The 22,126-nt window shown below is 35.4% G+C and overlaps 1 protein-coding gene across 1 annotated transcript; it reads left to right on the top strand.

The window, feature by feature from the left end:
* The first annotated feature begins 1,356 nt into the window (after positions 1-1,356).
* Positions 1,357-7,371, top strand: LOC308686407 (uncharacterized protein). The gene is made up of 4 exons (XM_081394831.1): positions 1,357-1,558; positions 1,700-2,011; positions 4,994-5,296; positions 7,030-7,371. The coding sequence occupies exons 1-4, from the start codon at positions 1,519-1,521 to the stop codon at positions 7,200-7,202; spliced, it is 828 nt and encodes a 275-aa protein (XP_081250957.1). The 5' UTR covers positions 1,357-1,518; the 3' UTR covers positions 7,203-7,371.
* Positions 7,372-22,126: the final 14,755 nt, after the last annotated feature.

Here is a 22,126-nt window from a genome sequence, read left to right on the forward strand (position 1 = left end):
AACATTTGAACAGGATGTACTGTACGAAACCAATGGAAAACCTGTGTCTTTGAGTGTGTGCGTATGTGTGTAAAAATAACATAGTTTGGGAAATGAAACTAGACAGTCTGTTAGAATCTTGTGATTAGCAAAATAAGTCATTATTAAAACAAAGTTTGCTTTACCTATAGTAACAGAGGGGTTTGCATATGAAGAACCAATCAAATAGTGGGGAAATTATAATGCAGCCTGGCATGAAGACGCTAGATAGTTGGGTTTAGGGGAAAAATCCACTACAGACCCATAGGATAAGCGTTATGGAGAACTGATGGATGGATGGAAGAAAAATCATGCAAAATGTCACAACAAAGTGATGATTTCAATACTAGTATGCAATTAAATACAAGAATAAAGCAGTGTTTAAATAACTCTAAGAACATTAAGGGTCCGTTTGTGTCTGCTGAGACAGATCTACTGTCAAACATCTACATGATGTGATCTATGAGAACTCAAAATGACCAAACTAAAGTTCAGTCAATATGAACTGAGAAGAGAAATAACCACACAAACAGAATTAAAGTGTAAACTTGAGTCAAGACAGTTCCTCTGTCCATTGATCTTCTTTTGTGAGGTTTGGAAATGAGGGAGAGTATCTCTGTTATTCTCGAGATAGGGCCTATAACCTCAGAGAAGAGAAGATGCTGAAAATAAACCACAAGAACTGAGACCATCTGCAAACATTAGCTTCAGATCAGAGAACAGAAATCCGTTTAAGATTATTTACATCCAGTGGGTACAGAATCATTATCTTAAACTAACTCTAAACATGATTAGGCTGCAGGTCTATTTTTGACTATTCAAACCTAAAGGGATAAGAAAAAGAAGTGTGAAATTAGAAGTGAACTGAAAAATACCTCACCGGATGTGTGGGTTTGCATATTTAGTGTGTATGAAGGGCATCTTCTTCATCTATGCATCTCATGGTTTGACTTCCCTTCAAAACAGCAAGAAACAAAAGAAACATGGGAATTATTTTCCTGTAGATTTCCACTTCCAACAGATGATCATCAACAGCTTACTTTTTGGAAAACTAGAATTGTTGCACACAGGGATTTGCTCATATATTTTTGTAGTACTTGCTAATAATTATTAATAATTATAGATAGTGTGTCCTTTATTATATATAAAGTGTCCTCTATCACCAGCTTATTTGCTGCACAGTTATAATTGGATGCAAACTTTATTTACAATGTCAGTTTTATTAACCTATTTAGAAGTTTAATGAACTGGGTGGATTTCTTTAACCGGACCAAGAGCTCTGAACCTCTGTCTCAATGTTTGAGCATTTGAACGTCACCAGCTGTTGCACACGCGCGCGCACATAACGGTGGCAGAGTGCAGAGTGTTGGAGAATGAAGCGGATCTGTGAAACATTCACTTAACAACAACAACAACAACAACAACAGAAAAAACATTCATTATCTTAAAATAACATCAAATTTTCGGACTTGTTATGTGACAATTTGAGACTCTGCGAAAATGATTGGCACGTTTGTTTTGCTCGTTTTGTTGTGTCTTGGTAAGTTATAAATCTGTTTTTCATAACAATGTTAACGTTAGGCCTATCACAACGTAGTTACATATCAGGCTACACACTACTTCTTACGGTAAGAATATCTACATGATTTAAATATTTAAGCCGTTTAATCTCGTTCTGCAGGTGTTTTTCAGGTTGAATCACATGAAGTTCAGTCAGTAATGCTGGGAGACTCTGTCACTCTGGACTCGAATGTTTCTGAAGTACAGTTGACGGATGAGATCGAGTGGAGGTTTGACACCAGTCGCATAGCTTACACAATTAACTTGAAGAATCCGAAGTATGATGATGAGAGATTCAAAGACAGACTGAAGCTGGAGAGAAACGGATCTCTCACCATCAACGACACCAGAACCACAGACACTGGAGTCTATAAATTTAGTACAATTATCAATAACAAGGAGTTAATAAAGACGTTCAGTGTTACTGTTTACGGTAGGTGTAGTATAGCCTAATTAATATATGAAGAGTTCAGATGCAAAAACCTCTAAGTGCCATCTGAAATTTTCTTCTAGAATGATCATTTTTATCAAGCTTGTTTATTTAAGTTCAGTAATTTCACTTAAATGACAATTAATAGGTAATTTTCATTGCCATTTAAGTGAAATTACTGAACTTAAATAAACGAGCTTGATAAAAATGATCATTGTAGAAGAAAATTTCTGATGGCACTTAGAGGCTTTTGCGTCTGAACTCTTCATATAGCCTAATGTCCTTTTTCATATTGTAAATTACACTAAATCGTTCTCAAAATTATACATTTTTCAAGATGGTTTTTATATTGGACATTACATCTACATATACTTTGTATGCTGTAGTTCAATTACAAATGAAAAGAAACAACAGCAACAAAAAGTATAAGAAAACAATACCAACATTGAGGTGTCTTTAATATTTCTGTCAAGATGTGGTGAACTAATTTATGAATGAGGTGTTTATCTGCATTCTGTATCTTTTATTGTTTATGATAGAGTTATAAAATACAGACAGCCTTGGCAATAAATATGAGTAATCAATCAAACAGCACTGAAAAGTAAAGTAGAATTAGGTGTAACTAACCCAAACAATAATATTTCTTTAATTTCTGTAATCTTTCTGTTATGATTAAAAATAGCCTATTAAATCGACACAGTCCTCATTTTATTGATCAGGGAACACACACAGAAGCTCAACCGAACCTGCTTGACCAACCCGATCTCACGGGAAAACGTACAAATTCTACGAGGTGGCTAATTCGTACGAATTCATACAACCTCACTTTTGACCTACCCCTGACCCCGCCCCTAAACCTACCCATCACGTGGGTTTAGACAAATCGTACAAATTCGTACGAGTGAGGTCGTACGAATTTGTACGAATTAGCCATCTTTTTATCATTCGTACGAATTCGTACGAATTGGTCGTGAGATAGCGTTGGCTTGACACGCGAGAACAATCTACATCTGGATTACCTTCATACTACAGTTTCTAATACTGTAGTACTATAGTACTCATACTATTTGTGTCAGTAACTACACAAATTCGTATATAGAACATACCTTTTTCTGAAGTACTCAAGAGAGTATGCTACTTCGGTCGCAGCCACAATCTTGTGGACTTAAAAATGGCTGCCGTGTGTCCATTAAGTCTATGAGACCATAAGGTGTCTCATTTTAGGCTTCAGAAGGGTGCTCGCGAGCACCCCCTTAGTGGTCGATATGCGCCCTTAATGCACACTATTTTAAAAGTATTGTCGTTAAATTAACCACCTTGAAAATAATAACCTGCTCAGCGATTGCCAGCATGGCTTTCGACCCTTGCGGTCAACCATGTCGGCTTTGCTGCTTCTCACTGAGCAAATACGTGCGTCTCTAAACAAGGGTCAGATTACTGGAGTTATATACATAGATTTTCAGAAAGCTTTCGATACAGTCAATCATCAAATTCTGTTAAAAAACTTCTTTCTTTTCATTTGTCATCTTCCGCAATAGATATGTTTACATCATATTTAAGTGACAGATCTCAGACTGTAAGAATTGGCACAGTAACATCACAGCCACGAGTGTGTTCTATGGGCGTTCCACAGGGCAGTATTTTAGGTCCTTTACTTTTCCTCATGTATATTAATGATCTTCCTTGTGTTTTGAATTTTTCTAGTTCTTTGCTATATGCTGATGACACTGTTATTTTTCTTTCTGGTTCTAATATCGACACAATCAATTACAAACTTAACACAGATCTGCAGCATCTACATAACTGGCTGCAAGATAATCATTTAACACTTAATGTCAAGAAAACACAATGCATGTATTTTTATTCATCTAGGAGACAGCTATCCATATCTAATCCTATCACTTTTTCTAATCAAACGCTTTCAATTGTATCAGCATATAAGTATTTGGGAGTCTATCTTGACTCACATCTTACTTATCAAGAACATGTTCAAACCCTAACCAGAAAGTTAAACCAAAAGTTATATGTTTATAGCAAAATTAGACCATATTTGTTGCTTTCTGTTTCAAAAACCTATCTTCATGCCATCATTCTGTCCACTTTGTCGTATTGTTTACCTGTTTGGTCACTAACAACAAATGAGATTATTGAACCAGTAATAAGACTTTATAATAGAGCTCATAAGATCCATGTCAGGCTTCCAGGCTGGACTCACCACTGTACTGCACTATCTTTGTGTAATGCCTTGACATTTCAGAACTATAAAATAAGCCATGGGATAAACCTGTTTTATCAAATCTCAAATGGACACACTGTAACTGCTCTAACCGAACTGGTTCCGAAACTTAGCTCAAGGTCTGAGCGCACTACGAGATCTATTACAAATGGACTTTTGCCTTTACCGGCTTTTAGAAACTGTTATGGACAGAGATCTTTTTTTCATGTGCTCACTAAAACCTGGAATGAGATCCCACAGCACATCAGAACTATCACATCAAGAAGACTATTTAAAATAACATTTGCTCGCCATTTAATGGACAGGTATATCTGTGACCATTGAGACGGCTCTATAGCCTCTCCTGTTGCCCAATATCTTGGTTTGTGTGTCTGCTGTTGTCTCTAGCTGTCTAGTGTGTGAGCTTTGCTGTGTATGTGGTTTTTATGTTCTGCAGAGCAGGAACCTGCTGAAAATCAGTTTTATACTGAGCCAGGCCCGATTGTCCTTAATCTTTTCCTGTTTTAAAAATAAAAATAAAAATAAATAAATACTGTAGATATAAATCCATTTAAAATGTGTATGCAGCTCATCTAATAAAACAAAAATTATCTGTGTGTAATTAGCGCTATACTCTATTAAGACACTATAAGCACACCTCACTTCCACTAGTCTGAAACTTAATTCAGCGCTGATGAAGGATGAAGATGTGCTGTTTTGGGAGGCTCCAGGAACCCCTGCATTTATTTTTGTTATTTCATGTTTTGCAGCTCCTGTACCCATTCCTGTCATCAGCAGTGTCATTTCACAGTGTTCTTCATCATCAGAAAGTCCATCAAGCCCAACATGTGTGCTGCGGTGTTCAGTGATGGATGTGATCAGGGTTAATCTCTCCTGGTACAATGGAACCAGTGTATTGTCCAGCATCAGTGTGTCTGATCTCAGCATCAGTCTCTCTCTTCCTCTGGAGGTGGAATATCAGGATAACAACACTTACAGCTGTGTGGTGAACAGTCCTCTCAGCAATCAGACCAAACACGTCTGCATTACCGATCTCTGTCAGTTGTGTTCAGGTACATTAGCGGTGATGTTATTTACAGTGGGGAGAACAAGTATTTGATACACTGCCAATTTTGCAGGTTTTCCTACTTTCAAAGCATGTAGAGGTCTGTTATTTTATCATAGGTGCACTTCAACTGTGAGAGACGGAATCTAAAACAAAAATCCAGAAAATCACATTGTATGATTTTTAAATAATTAATTTGCATTTTATTGCATGACATAAGTATTTGATCACCTACCAACCAGTAAGAATTCCTGCTCTCACAGACCTGTTAGTTTTTCTTTAAGAAGCCCTCCTGTTCTCCACTCATTACCTGTATTAACTGCCCCTGTTTGAACTTGTTACCTGTATAAAAGACACCTGTCCACACACTCAATCAAACAGACTCCAACCTCTCCACAATAGCCAAGACCAGAGAGCTGTGTAAGGACATTAGGGATAAAATTGTAGACCTGCACAAGGCTGGGATGGGCTACAGGACAACAGGCAAGCAGCTTGGTGAGAAGGCAACAACTGTTGGCGCAATTATTAGAAAATGGAAGAAGTTCAAGATGACGGTCAATCTCCCTCGGTCTGGGGCACCATGCAAGATCTCACCTCGTGGGGCATCAATAATCATGAGGAAGGTGAGGGATCAGCCCAGAACTACACGGCAGGACCTGGTCAATGACCTGAAGAGAGCTGGGACCACAGTCTCAAAGAAAACCATTAGTAACACACTACGCTGTCATGGATTAAAATCCTGCAGCGCACGCAAGGTCCCCCTGCTCAAGCCAGCGCATGTCCAGGCCCGTCTGAAGTTTATCAATGACCATCTGGATGATCCAGAGGAGGAATGGGAGAAGGTCATGTGGTCTGATGAGACAGAAATAGAGCTTTTTGGTCTAAACTCCACTCGCCGTGTTTGGAGGAAGAAGAAGGATGAGTACAACCCCAAGAACACCATCCCAACCATGAAGCATGGAGGTGGAAACATCATTCTTTGGGGATGCTTTTCTGTAAAGGGGACAGGACGACTGCACCATATTGAGGGGAGGATGGATGGGGCCATGTATCGCGAGATCTTAGCTAACAACCGCCTTCCCTCAGTAAGAGCATTGAAGATGGGTCGTGGCTGGGTCTTCCAGCATGACAACGACTCGAAACACACAGCCAGGGCAACTAAGGAGTGGCTCCGTAAGAAGCATCTCATGGTCCTGGAGTGGCCTAGGCCATGCAGTCTCCAGACCTGAACCCAATAGAAAATCTTTGGAGGGAGCTGAAAGTCCGTATTTCCCAGCGACAGCCCTGAAACCTGAAGGATCTGGAGAAGGTCTGTATGGAGGAGTGGGCCAAAATCCCTGCTGCAGTGTGTGCAAACCTGGTCAAGAACTACAGGAAACGTATGATCTCTGTAATTGCAAACCAAGGTTTCTGTACCAAATATTAAGTTCTGCTTTTCTGATGTATCAAATACTTATGTCATGCAATAAAATGCAAATTAATTACTTAAAAATCATACAATGTGATTTTCTGGATTTTAGATTCGGTCACTCACAGTTGAAGAGTACCTGTGATAAAAATGACAGACTTCTGCATGCTTTGTAAGTGGGAAAACCTGCAAAATCGGCAGTGTATCAAATACTTGTTCTCCCCACTGTATTTACTCAACCAGTCTCTGTCACGGTACATTAGTATTACATTAGTCTATATTTACTGAGTCAAAAAAAAAAATATTTTTCTGTGCTTAATTTCTCTCTTCAGATGAAGTCCATTATTTTGGAGGGACTGAAGCTGTGATCCGATTGGTCGTCACTGCTCTGGTGGGCGTGGCCGCTTCGGCTGCTTTCATTGTGCTGGTTTATGACATCAGATTAAGAAGAGTTGAACTGGAGAGACATCAGACCCACAGTGCTGGATCTGATACTTCTTTTTGATTCTTGATGATTCTTTTTTACTTTTTTTTTTTTTTTTAGCATTTTTCGTGACTTTTTGCATGATGACAAAAATAAAAAAGAATGGATGCAGTGTTTTTAAATGCTATGTTTAAAATACCAAAATTGAAATAGAACTATAAACATGCTGTGCTTAAAATAAAATACTGATTTCAGATTTTTGTGTATGATTTTTTTTTTTTTTTTTTGGTGAAATTAGAAATTATGTTCACCTGCAGCTCTTTAGCTCTACTGGAACCGTACTGAGAATTAAAACTTGATTTTAAAACAGACATTAATGAGCACCTGTCCCAACTTGGTGGGCGAGTTTGTCCCAATATTACCCACTTTGAAGAAAAAAAATACGCCCTCGTTGTTGTCTATTATGCTAATACCACTGCTTTTGATTGTCCCTTAGTTAATTATGACAAAATGAAATTTAGTGAATTTAAAATTTAAGTGTTTAACCCTTTAAGTGTCACCCCCCTTTTTTTAAATATACATGAAAATGCACATTTCGACTTTAAATGGTTGTAATTAAAGAATGCTAGTATAGACGTAAAATTGGTCTTGTTTTAAAGAAGACATTTGGCAGATTTTTGTTGAAGTGAAATAAATTAAGAAAGTGAAACAAAAAAAAAGTTATAGAAGTTTGAGTTTATGAAAATGTACAATGTAAAAAATGAATTATTCATATTTTATATAAAATATATATTTTTAAAACCTGGCCGACTCTAAAACTGCTAGAAAATCAAAGCCAAAAATCTGAATAAGTTGTGTTTCAAATTTTAGGTTGATATCTCAAAAAATGAGCTTTCAGTGAGATTTTGTTTGGGCGCAGTACCACACATTTTCACTAGGTGACAACCAGACTCCATTACTGCCCATATAAGGGCGCCTCCATTTCCATATGCTTTATTAAAAACATTTTAATATCTTTTTTTCTAAAATAATTGAATGGATGATATCTTTTGAACTCTTGGCATGAAAACAAACTGAGGTTTCAACCATTCTTTAATGATTTTTCATGTTCATTGCTATTTCAAAATAAAGGTCTGAACACGCCTTAGGAATATGAAAATATTCTTCTTGCAAATTGATAAATTACAGCTCCTCTCTAATTTATTTTGAAAATCATTCACCAAATATGAAAACTAGAGTTTGTAAGCTTTCAAATGATATATAGTTTGTCAAGATTAGTTTGTTTATTATAGGATATTACTGTTTTAAATATGTAATGATTTTGGGCCCACCGGTGGGCCGGTGACACTTAAGAGGTTAAATAAGATATACATATATATCATTGATATAATACATTTAATAATGTAAATGATATAATACATTCATATAAATGATATAATACATTTTAGGATGAAGCTGAAGAACCATACATTTTTAAATAAAGTAAAAGTAAGGGCCCACAATCCCCTAAACTGGGACCTCATACATTCCACTGGGATTATAAGCAACATGATGTATCGGTTCATGTTCAGTCGGTTTAGTCACTCCATGAGCTTCATCTGCAAGACAAGCGCATCTGAGGTCTGAGTAAAAAAACTCTGACTGAATGCAGTGTTGTTAAAAATACTAAATGTATTTTCAGATGTTTTTAAATGATAAGACAGAACCATACAAGAAATAAATAATAAAAATGCACAACACTGTTATCCCACCAGGGGAAAAAAAAATATTAATATATTTTCATTCAACATCAAAGAAGAATGCAGAATGTCATGATGAAATGATGAATTAAATACTAGTAGCTAGTAACTTTAAAATCTCACTTAATACATGATAACAACATTAAGGGTCAGTTTGTGTCTGCTGAGAGACTGTCAAACATCTACAGGATGTGGTCTGGAACTCAAAGGGACAAAAAATATATGAAATGAGACGTGAAAATAACAACTCAAACAAAAAATTAATGTGTAAACTTGTATCAAGTCAGTTCTACATTGTACTCTATTCAGTGTATTTTGTGAGGTTTGTAAATAAACAAGAAGTTTTGTTAATGCTGTTGTTCTCTAGACACGGTCTGTAACCGCAGAGAAGAGAAGATGTTGAAATAACCACAAGAACTGAGACCATCTGCAGTCTTCATTACATTTAGATCAGAGAACAGAAATCCATTTAAGATTATTGCATTTAATGACACATAATCTTTAAATATCCCCTCAAAACAGTAGTTAAATAAAAAAAAGTCTATTTCACCCTCATGCAAGAAACATTGTTTCCACTGAATGCTTTAGAAACTTTAGCAGCTCAAGTTCAGAGTCAAAGTGAAACCAGTTTATTTCAGGTTAGTTTAGTGGAAGAGTGACCCAAATGAATGTGGTTTCTGTTGAGTGGACAAACGTCTTGCTCCTGTTTACTATTGCATGTGTGCGGTTGACTGATGGGTAAACGGGCAAAGCCATTATTTTCCATTAAGTCAGATTTCCACTCTACACAAATTAATTGTAAAAAATCCAGCAACACTGACATCTGATTCTTTCTCTTTGTGCCTCCTTGAACAACTTTTATTTATCAGGACATCTAAAACAGCAGATCGAACCAAACCAGTGCTGCAACATTCTGGAAAGAAAATTAACACAGCAGCAACTCTAGGAGAATGAGAGCTGTGTCAAATATATCTGGAAACAAGTGATAAACACAGGTTTCTGTTTTGCAGTGTTATTAAAAGCTAAGGAATAAAAAAAGAATATGAAACTGAGCCACGACATCAGTATTTGAGCTTGTGGTGGCAAACAAAATTCTATCACTGAAGAAGAGGAAAACATTTCCAATAGTCTTTGATGAGGTTTATTTTCTTGCAGGAAAAGGCCAGCAGTCGTACACACACACACACACAGAGTGTCTGCAGAGTGTGACAGTGAAGGCATCCTTCCTCCTTTATAGTCTCGACTCCCAGAATGTTATCTTTCTAGGCCAATGATGGTATTTCAACCATATGTGGAACATTCTTAGACTTGTTCATCATATTGTGTCCTTGAGTGGAGGCTCTCCTGTCACGTCCCAACACTCTTTACCATTCCATGATGGTCACACACATCTTAAAGATGACATTACTTCCACAAGCTTCTTTGCTCTTATGAGTGAGTAGAACGTTCATGTACACGCACCACACGGAGGCGAGCGGACTGAAGGAGTCTTCTGATAGGCTGAAGAGTTTTCTCCCCCGTTTGGCTCTGTTGTGTTTCATAAAATCACGCTTTTTCAGGCATAAAGCATATTACGATTTACCTCAAAGAGTTAAAGAAAATGATTCACGCTGTTTTGTTCTGTTTAATGTTGTTTTCTTCTGGATGGTGAGTTCTAAATAGGCTATATAAAGTCAAGAAGCATTAAAATGATTTAGATGTTTTAGAGATTTATAGGCCTAATCTAATCTTGTTCTTCAGGAGTGTTTAGTGTTGAGACTGATGAGATAAACGCCCCCGCCAACATTGTGGGTTTTTGATGGGCTGTCACTTGGGCCCTGCAGGAAAACTCAAATGGGGCCCAGAGAAATGTGTCCACATGGATATGCATATGTTAGCTCATAGGGAGACATGATGGGACACAGTGGGCTCTAATTGAAGTCCTTTTAGGTTTTCATTATGGGCTCATTTGGCTCCTAAATGGGTGCTAGCGGTTTATCTGTGGTAATTCGGCTGCCTTCATTAAGTTTGTTTATTCTTGAGTGTGACGTTACTGAATTCAAAAATCTTTCAAAATTGTCCAATAATATAAAAGCAACAGTAAAACTTGGTTCATATAAAATGAAATATACACATCTTATCTTGATAGAGAGTTTATATCCCTTGACACGCAGCTGATAGTGTTCAAGTGTGAGTGAGGGACGACCATTTTTTTTTCTCAAATGAGAAGCCGGGATTGGAGGGAAGGCACACGCTAATCATTTTGGCTCATGAGGAAGGTGATGCAACTGCTTTCCTTTTGAGCACTTTTTTTTTTAACAGGCTGCGCAGTGGTTTGCAAACACACATTGACTGACAGGGAACACAATCCGACATTTTATGGTCCTACATCTTCCACAGACGATATATATGTATAAAAATACATTTAGACTGCTTAATTGCTATCAGTATATGAAGAGATTTTCAATCAGCCTACCACAAATTTTCTGTAGAGAATGTTGAAGATTTTATTATTTAGAAAATAAGTAATTTAGCTATATATTTGTACACTATTATTTCCTGTGTGTGTGTCTTTGGTTTGACTTTTCGGGGTCTTAAAGAAAGGTCAGAATGCTGATGCAACAAATTATTCTATTTTAGTATGTCACATGGTACAACATATTTCTCAAAATATCTATAGGATGTATTACCATCTTTGGAAGGGATGTGGGTATATATGTAAAATATGTAAAGCCGACCACTGTTCTGGAGCGACTTTCTGTAGGAAAATGTAAATCTGTTGAGTGATTTGATGAGTTACTAATCAATATTTATGCTTCTAAATATCAAATGATATGAATGAATTCATCAAGCTTCTGAGATTTACTAATTAAAAAGTTACATGTGAGAAAAGCATGTGTTAAAAACCTAATTTACTCTTCTAGCTGACCCTGACAGCCGAGGTCACTGGGGTCACTCAGGCCTGTTGCCTACGCATCAATTCTTAGTTAAAACATTTACTTTACATCTTCAATCACAAGAGAATAATGATGAATATTGTCTGAACCTCTTACTGAGAGAAAGTACATGTTATCAGTATGTTTGGCCTTGAAGAAGCTGTGTGTGTGTGTGTGTGTGTGTGTGTGTGTGTGTGTGTGTGTGTGTGTGTGTGTGTGTGTGTCAGCACTCTTTTGTTACATGTTCTGAGGTGAACTACTGTCACGCAGGGGAAGTAAAATGACCATCTGTCATCCAGATCATCGATGGAGATATTCTTCTGACTCACAGCCCATATGTGGACATTTTCTGTTTATCTGTGTCTTAACCAATCAGAATCATTCAACCTGACATGATGATGTGGTTTAGTGACCTATGTTAGAGTATTGCTGCTGTATTACGGCAGAGCGGCCTATGAACTCCTTGAGTGTTGAAGCTGACTTCTGCTGATGAAACTGCAAACTATTCTTCAGTAAAAAAAGCCTTCAATTGATGCATCTCTTGACTCCTGGTCTTCAGTCATCATAACTGGTCTTACATTTATTTTTAAGTAGTATTTATTACATTATATAGTTCAGTGTTAGTCTGATGCCAGTCAGATCCCATTTAGTAAAAAAAAAAAGGTAAAAGAACAAATGAGCAACTTCTACTTATAAAACATGTTAAAATCTTGCACTTTTTGCCGTGGTCAATTTCAGCAACTTGCAATCCATCCACCCAGTTCACTCTGACACCAATAGTCTTAGTTTTATTGATTGGCTTTATTGTGTAATTGCACATAGATCCATGTATGAGCATACTAATGGAACATAAATTACACTTTACACTTGTAAGATCAGTCACAAATCCCCATGCAACTAATCGTAAGATTACACTATAAGAAACACCAGTTTCAGATTACTTATGATATATGAGCTTTACAAATAACTGTGATACAGAAAAACTATAATGAAAAGGATTCAGATTTAAGACAAGAATAGAAAGTCCGGGCAACAAACAGAAGTCCACAATAAAATCAGTAAAAATATATCATGGATTCATAAAATCACATTTTCTTTTGTATTTGATTTTGAAATATAAAAAAAGAGTTTGAAATATTAATCAATACAGTAAAATCATATAAAACAGCAGTATATCTGTACTCAAGTTCACATGGGTCTCAAATAATCACTTAGAATTCAGCTCATATTTCAAGATTTCAGATTCACATTCACATCAGTTCATAAAACAGAAAACACTGTCATACCACACATTTTTTCTAGTAGTAAGGCACACAGAAAAAAAAAAAAAAAAAAAAAAAAAAACATTAAGCATGATTTATATGTCAAAAAATATATAGGCTACATTAAAAAAAAATATATTTTTACCAGAAACACTAGACGAGTTAAAGATGCATAACTATGGAAGCTTGTTTCCGCCATGGAATAAAAAGTAATTGCAACTTAATTTAATTGCAATAGTTTAGCTTTCACAATTTTGACTTTTCTTTTTCAGCAGTCGCAATTGCGAGTTATAAAATCAGAATTGTGAAGTATAAACTTGCAATTCTGAGAGATTCTGTTTTTTTCCTCGGAATTGGACTTTATAACTCGCAATTGCGACTTTACTTCTCACAATTCTAAGTAAAGAAGTCAGAATTCGGAAGATAAAAACAATTGCAGAAAAATAAGTCAGAATTGTGAGATAAAAAGTCGCAGTTACCTTTTTTTCTTTCTTTTTTTTTCAGTGGCAAAAACAAGCTTACATTTTTAACCCTTTCACACATAATTTTAAATATTCTAGCTGACCCCCCAGTGTGAGCTTTTAATAAAGTGACCGTCATTTTAGATTTCACCTTTATAATGATCTATAACACCACCATATTAGATTGCACCGCAATTAAGTGAATCGGATCTGTCAGATTTACAACACGTCGATTCATCCACTTCTAAAATACATTAAAGTATGTGTATCCACATTTTTTATAGTTAGGCTACCTACACAATGTCAAATCAAGTTTATTTATATAGCGCTTTTCACAATACAGATTGTATCAGAACAGCTTCACAGTATTAAATTAAAATAATACAACAAGGTTTGTTTCTAGTGGAATGTGTATCTGATATGAATAAAACAAGTCGTTAATTTATAATTGAAAAGATTACTATTGCCGCTTCAATGTATTGTTTTGCTAGTACTTATACCTAAAATAAACATTATGTGGTTGAAAACAGTGAATAGCAGTGATATATGAAAGCGATGACTCAGCTCCAGCCAAACCGTTAAAGTACATTTGAATTTAGCAGTTGATCATGTGATCGGACACTCCAGGGACCAGCCAAGACTGATCACACCGGTGTGATCGTAGAATTCAGAAACCCTTGTTTTTAGTGACACTGGTGGACTTTAAGTGAACTGCAGCCAGCAAACTATTCCTCGTGCTCATGATCGCACTCATGCACGAGATGGACAAGAGACAGATCATGATTCAATGCCCCGATTTACCCATTGCAAAGTTTTTTATTTTTTGCTTAGAAGACGGTGAGACTAGTTTACATTAATTCATTCTCTTTGCATGACACATTGACATTACAGTACAGAATAGCTCTTTCGGCATTATCCTGAACATTGTATAAGCATTCATTTAAAGGACAAGTTCGGTATTTTACACTTAAAGCCCTGTTTACAGATCGTTTATGATGAAATAGAACGGTTAAGATTAAAATTTGGACACATGCTGCTGTCCCAAGAATTTTAGGTTTATTTCGCTTTCCCCCCCACCTACACAATGGCAGCCTATGGGCACTGGAACAATCCTTCATAAAACGCATTAAACTTTCATTTACAAAGACGTGAAACTCACCAAGTGGTCAGGGGTGTTCACTGATATGCTCACACAAAAATCGCTGCAAAAGATGCTTTCCAACAGGTGTTTTACCATTCGTTGCAAGTCAATGGAGTTGGACAAAAACTACGATAAAACCTGTTGGAAAGCATATTTTGCAGCGATTTTTGTGTGAGCATATCAGTGAACACCCCTGACCACTCGGTGAGTTTCACGTCTTTGTAATCGAAAGTTTAATGCGTTTTATGAAGGATTGTTCCAGTGCCCATAGGCTGCCATTGTGGAGGTGGGGGGGAAGCAAAATAAACCTAAAATTCTCGGGACAGCAGCATGTGTCCAAATTTTAATCTTAACCGTTCTATTTCATCATAAACGATCTGTAAACAGGGCTTTAAGTGTAAAATACCGAACTTGTCCTTTAATGAGTCAGAATGGAAGAAAGGCTCTCGGGAGCGTGTGTAAATGTCGCATCCTTTGGATTTTCACGGCAAAACCGGCCCAAGGATTTTGCATAAAAACTCAATAAAAAAATGTAAAAAATTAGGCTATTTGTGTATTAAGCTATAAGAAAATTGTTACATATATCTACACTGATCAGTATGTCATGCAAAGCCCATGTTTACATTGTTACAGATTATTACACGCTGATTCTCCTCATTATTCATCCTGATCCTGAGTTTGATTCACTTTATCTTCACTGAAACCTGTTATAAAAACACAGAAATATTCACAGTAAAAACACCAAGTTAAAAAACGAAAATAGTAATGAATAAATAAGAGTGTTGATAATGATGATAATTATATGTTCTCCTGCATTACACTTGTTTCTGTTTATTAACCTGTACCATAATGTATTACACACTGTGGAGAATATGTTGTGATTTGTAAATGTTCATTTAAAGGGATACTCCACTTCAAAATGAAAATTCTGTCATCATATACTCACCCTCATGTTGTTTCAAACCTGTATGAATTTCTTTCTTAGGAAAAAAATATACTATGGAAGTCAATGAGACCAGAAACTGTCTGGTTACTGATATTCTTCTAAATATCTTCCTTTCTGTTCAGCAGAAGAAAGAAATTCATAAAGGATTGAAACAACATGGAGATTTGGATAATGGTAAATTATGACCGAATTTTCATTTTAAAGTGGAGTATCCCTTTAAATTAATATTTGTTCTTTAGTCTTTTATTTCTGATATGATGCTATTTAATGGAGAGTGACATCAACACTGACAGTTAGATTCAATGGATATAAAAGGTCTTATTGACCACTGGCTCAGGAGTCAATAACAATTTGTTAAATTAAACAATTAGTGGTGACCAATTAATGGGGTGAATTACTAAATATTAAATGGCTAAAATATAGAGCAGCATTGTGTTCTTTGATCAAAACAGCACCAGATCAGCTCTATAGTGTTAATGGCTGTTCTGTCTAAAGTAAAACAGCACACAATCAGTGCTGTGTTTAATATTTCTGTGTTAATGGTGTCAAGTTCTTTGTTAAGTTGTTTGTATGTAATACTTACACTGTTACTTATACTTCTTGCAGTAAAACAACAGTTACAGCCCAAACCATCAGAACAACACTGGCACCAGATATTCCTGATACAGCACCTGAACGACCTGCAGGGATGGGCAGTATTTCAGATACATGTATTTAAAATACGTATTTGAAATACAAAATACTATTTTGTATTTGTATTTAAATACATTTTTCCACATAGTATTTTGTATTTGTATTTAAATACATTTAAGATGAGTATTTTTGTATTTTCAAAATACATAAAATACTTTTTGCCAGTCAACCTCTTTATCAGGGTATTGATTTTGTGCATCAACTAGTTCACACATTCACTAGCTCAGCATTGGATCAGCGATTTCTTTTGGAATAAGGTGAGAATGTCATGATCAATTCTACTTGTTGATTAAAGTTAAAATAGTGCATTATTCACTTCAGTTAACATGACAGAATAAAAGAGCACAGACAAGACGTGGGAAAATAGCGTTAGCCAATCAGTTTTCTTGACCGGTTGTTGATTTTTATCAACTAGCTTGTCAAATGTGTTTAAAGGTTATATCAGCGATTTCAGGCCCAAACATAAATGATCACATTCATCTAATCTTAACGAGCGCAAAACCTCACAATACCCTCCCCCTGTCGGTGATTGGTTGGAACACTATTTATTTTGGTTTTGAGTGGTTGGTGAAACCAATTGTTTTTGTGTGCAGATCTCAGAGCCTAGGCTGCCTACAGAGACGCGTTTTTTTTTGACGGCATGCTTATGGGGCGGGCAGCTAGTGTCAAGTCAAGTCAAGTCAAGTCAAGTATATCTGTATAGCGCTTTTCACAATACAGATTGTATCAAAGCAGCTTCACAGTATTAAATTAAAATAATACAACAAGGTTTGTTTCTAGTGGAATTTATTGATTGATAAAATAAAAATAAATATCCCCAAAATATCCCCTCCTGAGCAAGCCAAAGGCAACAGTGTGACAGATTGAAATATGTATTTTATAATTACCAAAATCTATGAAATATTGACACCACTATAGTCAAGCTATTTTGAATGTGTGTTTAAAGGTTTATAAAATTGTATATAATGGCGCGAAGCTCGAGTATGTTCGATATTTGTATTTAAGTTGTAATTCTGTTTATTTAGTGCTGATTTGTTGACTTGCTGAACAAATGTGAATAGAGTATGAAAAGTGAATTGAGAATTTCAGATGCATTTTCAGCTAAAATAACTAGGTGAAATAGTACATTTACGTGCTTATGACTGATTTGCCATAGTTAATATGCATTGATGATTAAAAAGAGAAAGATTTAAAAGAGTTGATTCTCAGGTAACTGTAAAATTCTTTATTGTATTTTTTTTTTGTATACCTTACAGTGTTATGGGTTTCAAATAGCCTATTATAAAGAAGTGTACTCATGTATTAAATGTGTACGGTACAAATTGTTGAATGTATGTAAAGAAAGATGTCAATGAAGCTAATTTGAAAAAGAACTGTTTAATGTCAATTGTTACAAAAAGATTACACAAAGTTCGCAGTAGAGAAACATCAAGCGAGTTCTGTGATTAATCTTCTCCCCCTCTATTCAGGGGTACAACACTAGCGGATCATTAGGAAAGATTACATGAATGTGATAATTTATGTTTGGGCCTTTTTTGGGCCTGAAATCGCTGATACAACCTTTAAAGCATTACTGCATGTTAGGGCTGGGTGATATGACACTACATATCATAGCGATGATATAAAGTTTGAATTGATGGAACTTTTTCTAAATCGTTTACATATGGGCCTATGTGTGGGGTAAGCAAATTTATCCGTGCAGCTTTTAGTGGGCAAGAATTACTGGAACGTTGGAGTGGAAAAACAAACACTGATGAATGATACACCACAAAAATCTTCACCTTTTAGTTTTATTGTACATAGAAATAATAATAAAAAATGGGTAAATAGTGTCAAATTAATCAAAATTAATTCTAATTTAAATTTTAGATACACTTTCTAATTTAATAAACTTATAGAAACAAATGAACTTCATATAAAATAAACATAAAATTACTTAAAAAGCATTGAGACTACCTGCAAAAAATAAATTAAAATAAAAAACCTCAAAAGAGTTTGAAATTCAGTTTATGCTGTGGAATCAAAACTGATATTGAGAATTGTGAAACCATGATATTGTTACTGTGAAGTAAAATTGAGATTTCGGTCATATCGCCCATCCATATTCTTTGCTAGATAGCAGAAAAGGTTCCCACAGTTTTACATACAGTATGAATTTTTTAATAGTGTTCACCACAAGTAATAAACAACATTGTAACCAGAAATAAGTATATAAATGGCTGCTATTTTGCATAGGTTTATTTGTAATTGCAAGAAAGAAAGAAAGAAAGAAAGAAAGAAAGGGCAGAGATGTGGTTAAGAATGAAACTTCAGTAGGCCTGTGTAGTTTCTTCATTCACTGTGACCTATCCCTGCACTGGATGGCCAATTTCACATGTATTTTGTGTATTTTCAAAATACAAAATACTGTATTTGTATTTAAATACATTTTTTCACACAGTATTTTGTATTTGTATTTAAATACAGTTTTCCACACAGTTTTTTGTATTTTAAATACAATCCCATGTGTTTATGCCCATCTCTGAATCAAATTATTGAATTAAATTCCAGTTAGTTTTTAACATTAAAATGATGTTTAATTTAGTATAAACTAGTGTTAATCGAATCATCTGAACGGCTCACTAGAGTGATGGCATAATCTAAATAATAAGATACATTATTATCTAATAGATTATTTTCTCATTATAAAACGTTTGATGTACTCACCAAGAGTAATACTGTATTTTTTGTGTAAGATCATACTGCTGGTGTTGATCTCCACTTTATAATCTCCAGACTGATCTGTTCGGATGTTTGTGATGGTGAGGTCTCCGGTCTGAATATTCTCAACAGTGTTGCCCCATCTCGCGTCAGCGCGCTTTAAGTCAGCAATGAGGACGCCTCCAAACTTCCACAGTATCTGATCATCTCTCTGTATATCAACACCAGTGTGTAGAGTGACATTTCCTTCCACCACTGATACTGACACCATATCATCTGTCACAGTAACAAACACATGAGGAGAAGAAACAGAAACAGTTTAAAACAGATCAAGCTAATAATGCTACAGGTCTAGAAGTCAGAGATGCTGAATATCCTTGACTCAGACTCTTCAGATTTGCTGCTCTTGCTTTTCTTTTTCTCTCTCTTTGTTAAATGTTGAACTGACATCTGAACCTCTGCCTAAATGCATGAAAACTATTTCAGAATCTGCACTATATTTCTAGGTCAATAATCAAATGTAAGTAGTGACAGAACTTTTTACAAAATGACCTGAATTTGCAGACCATCAATGGACATCTCTGGATCTTTGCTTAGTGAGTGTTAAAGAAGAAACTATTTGTAAATGTTTGAATTGTTTTGATGATATGTTAGGGCGATTCTTTTCTTTTTGATAATGTCGTGCTGCTCATCTTGGCCAGGTCACTTCTGTAAAAGAGATTCTTAATCTCAGAAAGTTTTATCTGGTTAAATAAAGGGTAATAATAAAAAACAAGAGTAAATGAGTGTCATAGATCATGTGACTTTACAGACAGCGCCTGAAACTCAGCAGGCTTGTTCGACTTGAACCGGCGCTGCACAGACCGATCGGTGAATAACATCAAAGTACCACGAGAGCGAATAGAAAGTAGACTGCTCCTTATGCTTTTGAATTGCTCTCGCGGTACTTTGATGTCATAAACCGATCGGTCTGTGCAGCGCCGGTTCAAGTCGAACAAGCTCAACATATTCTTAAGATCGTCTCAGATCAAATCTATTCATTGTGGAGCTTCATCCATCATCAGTCTTAATTAATGTCTCATAAAACACTGCATTGAATATTAATAAGCAGTGTCTCCCTATAACAATAACTCTAATCTGTGTGAGCTTTGTTGCTGTTGTTTACCATCCCTTCATATCAAGTGGATACAGGAAGATTAAATAAATGAATAAAAGTAAGTAATGTAAAAGAGAGACATGATTAGATTCAACAAAACAGTCACAACAGTCACACAATAAAACTTTATGTGGTCATGTATATGCCACTTGTTTCTTCTTTTTAAAGTTGTGAAAACAACTCTGGATTCCTCTTTGCTGTAAATCTCTGAAGAATAAATGTTATAGTTCTGTCAATAGATAATATTTCCTATACACATATTTCATTTTTACTCTCTTAACTTCATAGCTGCTTTTTTAATTCACTAAAACAACAACAGGTTTTGAAGAATAAACCTCTGATTATTCCTCATCATCTAAACTGTTCTCAGAAAATGAATCTAGATTTTAATCCAGTTATCAGATTGTAAGACTTGAGTTACTCACCGCTGACAGTAACACTGAATATTTTGGATGTCCCAGTTGTGCCCTCGACCTGTAGTTTATAGAGTCCAGAGTCTGTGTTTTTGATGTTTGTGATGTTTAGAGATCCAGTCTGATGATCCAGCTTCAGTCTGTCTCTGAATCTCCCATTAGGAAAATCTGGTTTATTAATATCAGCTATCTTTGTATCATTAAAAAACCACTCAGCTGAATCACCTTCTGGTATTTTAGTGTGAGGGTTTAGAGTGACAGAATCTCCCTCTATCACTGACACTGTCACATCAACACCAAACACACCTGGTGGGGGAAAAGATAAATAAAATGTTAATTCTTGATCAATCTTGGCATTTTTTTCCAGTGCATCAAATGTTAGAGTGATTTTACCCTGATACCCAGTGTTTTTTCATTATTGTACTGAAGTGCTCTTTATGTGGCTGAAACAGAGAGATGGAGAATCCAGAACTAAATCTGAAAAGTTCATTTCCCCAATAATCATTTCAAATAACTACCATAAAACACACTTTACATTTTATACACTAGCCTCATAAGGATATTGTTTTAAATGTTTTAAACACAAATTGTAAAAAGTATTTGGCTGTATGTGGAAGATCACATGCAACACTCAAACAAAACACACTAAATAAATAAGTAGGCCTAAATCAAATTAAAAGTGCAGCCTGGACGCACTGGATTAAAAAATACTGGATTAAAAAATGCAATGAACTAAAATCAATTGTTATTGTTAAAATGTTAAATGTTTCTTATACTGGAATAGCATTATTCAGATAATATATATCCATAAAGAATGTTTTAAAGTTCTTCACAGATTTAGGGGAGACCAGAGAGTGTTGTAATTTGGGGTGAGCTCACACATCATCAGTTTAACAAATGAAGAACAGAGTTTAATCACAGTCATACATGAACACCAGCATCCTCAGATGACAGTAGAAGTTGTGAGTCACAAAAAATATAGTCTAAAGAATTTACAGAATAAAAAAACAGGTTTAAGGTAAAAGTAAAATTTCAGGAATGGATCAAAAATAGATTTGCAAATGTTTTGCAAGTGAAAAGGAAAAAAAAAAACATTTAGGCTAACTTTATCTCCCATCTCATATTTGTTTCAAAGTTGTTATATATTTGTTACAAATTGTAGTAGCCTATTTTGAATTAAAATGTAACTTTTTTTTACATTTTTAATCAAATTACTTTATATAACATAAAGGTGGAGTTTGTATTGCATAATATATAGAAAGGAAAACTTAGCTCAATAATTCAAACCAACCCCAGCGGTTACAGGATCAGGCAGAAACAACAGAGCTCGTTGAGGCAAATAGTGATAATTATGAGCTTGATGAAGAAATGCTACTAGTTTTCTATTTCTGGTGTACTATGGTGACAGAGAATACCTCAAATTAATAACGAAAACGTTTTTTAAGTAATCCATATTAATATATGTTTTAGGGATATCTGACTGGATAAATGAAGTTATGAATGTGCACCTGCTGTTGGTCTTTTCTGAGCCGCACCCATAACCGACCGACAGGAAAGAGACACAGAGACACTTTAATGC

Source organism: Scardinius erythrophthalmus, assembly GCF_964197995.2.
Source record: "Scardinius erythrophthalmus genome assembly, contig: HAP1_SCAFFOLD_247, whole genome shotgun sequence".
NCBI classification, from domain to species: Eukaryota; Metazoa; Chordata; class Actinopteri; order Cypriniformes; family Leuciscidae; genus Scardinius; species Scardinius erythrophthalmus.